General features: G+C 44.6%; 1 protein-coding gene across 1 annotated transcript in view; it reads left to right on the top strand.

Annotated features, from left to right (window-relative positions):
- The window catches only part of Apobec1 (apolipoprotein B mRNA editing enzyme catalytic subunit 1), a 14045-nt gene extending 11328 nt beyond the window's left edge, over positions 1-2717 (top strand). Inside the window, exon 5 of the mRNA XM_005365168.2 lies at positions 2592-2717. Within this exon, the coding sequence (XP_005365225.1) occupies positions 2592-2717 (126 nt within the window). The remainder of the gene's footprint in view (positions 1-2591) is intronic.
- Positions 2718-3282: the final 565 nt, after the last annotated feature.

The following is a 3282-nucleotide window of genomic DNA, read 5'->3' as shown; positions in this document are numbered from 1 at the left end:
CCTCCTCCTCCTCCTCCTCCTCCTCCTCCTCCTCCTCCTTTTCCTGAGCTTCTTCTTCTGCCCTGAGGTTCAAACCTCAGTCTTTTATTGTAAATTTTACACAACGAAAATCATTATTTTTTTCTTGCCACAGGTTAATCATTACCTGGGCAGAGCAGTTCACAAGAAGTATAAAGATTCTTTGAAGTCAGAACATTACCATTCATTATAACATTTTCTCACTTGCCAAGCCCCATGCCAGCCACTATATTCTTAATTCTTAGCTGAGTTAATCATAAAACAATTTCTGAGGCTTTCACCGCAGAGGGAAACCACTTGCAGTTACAGAAGCATAGGGGGGTTTCCCTTCCCAGTGTTATTCCTCACAATTCCGACTTTGATTTATAAGGCCATAGGCAGTCAGCCCCAAAGCCCTAGGTTCTTCAGAAACTTTATTCATCATAGTTCAGTATAATTCTTTTGCCAAGTTTTATAACCAGGTAAAAAAATAATTTCTGCATTTTTCCTAAATTTCCCCAATTCTTTCATCAGTCAGGTTTTTCCCCATAACCTGCTTTACAGCTTCAGTGCCTGCCTGCTCTATCAGATCAGGAAGACTCATAGTATCATACAGCACATCCATATTTTCAGAAGCCACTGGTGTGGAAAGAGAAAAAGAAAGTGAAGAACAAGCACACTAGTAGAATTGCTCTAATCAGAATCAGCTGTAACATTGCCAAATGCATATGCAGACTCCATAGAAGCGGTCCTGGGGCACATAGGTGTTTTCTTCTTGGTCCTCAAGTAACAGGCTCAGTTAGCTGCCACTGGGTTGCCTGGACGGAATTGCTTCCTGTAATCTCAGGAACCACGTGTACAAGGGGGCCATGCTTTGCCATCTCCACAGGTTACCTGCCCCCTGACTTGGGTGCTGGGAACTGAACTCTGGGTCCTCTATGAGCACAGTCTGCACTTGTACCCATTCCTTCACTGCTGCTGTGATAAACCTCATGACTGTAGTAAGGAGGCTGCTCGTTTGTTCCTAGACACTTAGCCCTGAAATAATCACACAGAAACTGTATTAATTAAATCACTGCTTGGCCCATTAGCTCTAGATTCTTATTGGCCAACTCTTACATATTAATTTAACCCATTTCTAGTAATCTGTGTATCGCCATGTGGCTGTGGCTTACCAGCTTAAGTTCCCAGTGTCTGTTTCAGGGGGGCTACAAGGCTTCTCTCTGACTCTGCCTTCTTCCTCCCAGCATTCAGTTTAGTTTTCCCCACCTAGCCCTGTTCCCTGCACAGGCCCAAGGCAGTTTCTTTATTAACCAATGGTAATCACGGCATACAGAGGGAAATCCCACATCACACGACCAAGCTGATTATAGAAGCAAGGGTTTCCTTGGGCTTACAGCTCCCAGGGGGAGAGTCTACATAACATCAGGGAGGCATGGGAGCAGGCAAAGAAAGCTGAGATGTTAGACCTTAACCCCATGAAGGAGGAGAGAGAGAGAGAGAGAGAGAGAGAGAGAGAGAGAGAGAGAGAGCGAGCGCTGGGACTAAGGGGACAGCTATAACCTCTTAAGCCTGCCCTCAGTGATATATTTTCTCTAGCAAGGCTTCATGTTCTAAAAGTTCATCAATTCCCAAACCATGCCACCACCAGACATCAAGTGATAAAATATCAGGCCTGTGTGGATGTTTCATCCAAACCACCACAGCACCCTAACTGCTGGGGTATCTCTCCAGACCCTCTTATAAGTGTTTTACCCTCCCTCCCTCCCTCCCTCCCTTCTCTCTCTCTCTCTCTCTCTCTCTCTCTCTCTCTCTCTCTCTCTCTCTCTCTCTCTCTCTCTCTCTCTCTCTCTTTCTTTCTTTCTTTCTTGTCTTTGAGACAGGGTCTCACTATATAACCTTGGCTGGCTTGGAACTCACAAAGACAGACCTGTTTGTTTCTCCTCCTCTTAGTGCTGAGACTAAGGAGTGTGCCAATCCCCCCACCTTTCTCGGAAGTCTACATAAGTTTACAGAAAGATGTGGCCTCCTTTGTGCTTCTCTTCTGAGGATTTCCCCATACGCTCTGGTTGCATTTTTTTTTTTTATCATTTATACTGCACTTTAGTTATTTAACTTATTAACTTATCTTAAAGTGAGAGGACAAGATAATCTGAATCCAGGCATGGTGATACATGCTTGAAACCCCAACACTCGGCAGGCTGAGTCAAGAGGATCCTGAGTTCAAGGCCAGCCTGGGCTATAAATCTAGACTGTATCTCTAAAATCTGCACCACTGTGGCCAAAACAGCCTCCTTTAGTGGGAAGCAGGTAGGAGGAGGGAAGGGGCCAGTCAGCGTAAGGTGTATCTGGAACGTGTGGTGACTCTGTTTTGTCACACTCTTTGCTGTCACAGTCACACTTACTGGGGCTCAGTGTTCCAAGGGGTCTTGTTTCATAGTGGTTGAGATCAGGCACACTATTGAAGAAAAGGTGCCTCATTCAAATTCTTAGTCCAAATGATGGCTCAACTGAATCCTAATAGACATTTTTAAATGTTTATAGTAATAGTAGTGTTAATTGCTACTGAGGATAAAATATAATCTTTGTTTCAGGGACTTCCACCCTGCTTGAGGATTCTGAGAAGAAACCAACGCCACGATACCCTTTTTACACTTGTTTTTCAAAGATGCCATTACCAAAGGATCCCACCTCCCATCATTTGGGCTAGAGGGATGTGACCTGGGAGTTGGAGATGAATAAAATGACAGCTTGTATGTGTGCTGTTTGGACAGCAAGTACTGATGACACAATAAAAGTGACTGCCATGAAGAATCTAGAAATCAGGCTGGGGCTGTCACTCCTGGGTCGTGTACTAGCGATACGCGTGAGGCCCTGGGTTCAATGCCCAGCACTCCCAGGAAAACAGAGAGAATCTAGAAATTGAGCCAGGTATGGTTGTACATTCCTGTAATCCCAAAACGTGGGAGGCAGAGGCACCAGATCTCTGCGAGTTCAAGGCCAGCCTTGTCTATCTAGCAAGACTGAGGCCAGCCTAGGACTACACAGTGAGATCTCGGCTAAAAAAAAACCCAAACCTTCAAAATCAAGAATCTAGAAATTGAAGATTCAGGTAAGGTAAGGTGGGCATTCCTGGACTCCTAGTAATTTTGTGATAGAGGCAGGAGAATGACAAGTTCAAAGTCAGCTTTAGCTACACAGTAAGTTTGACAACAGCCTCAACAGTTATGAAATTTAATATGCTGTCTTGTGAGTTATGCCACCTCAACAGCTTGTGTAATAGGG

This window comes from Microtus ochrogaster, unplaced genomic scaffold (genome assembly GCF_000317375.1).
Source record: "Microtus ochrogaster isolate Prairie Vole_2 unplaced genomic scaffold, MicOch1.0 UNK1, whole genome shotgun sequence".
In the NCBI taxonomy this organism is placed as follows: domain Eukaryota; kingdom Metazoa; phylum Chordata; class Mammalia; order Rodentia; family Cricetidae; genus Microtus; species Microtus ochrogaster.
Note: the sequence above shows the minus strand (reverse complement) of the source record. Positions and strands in the feature narration are given on the sequence as shown.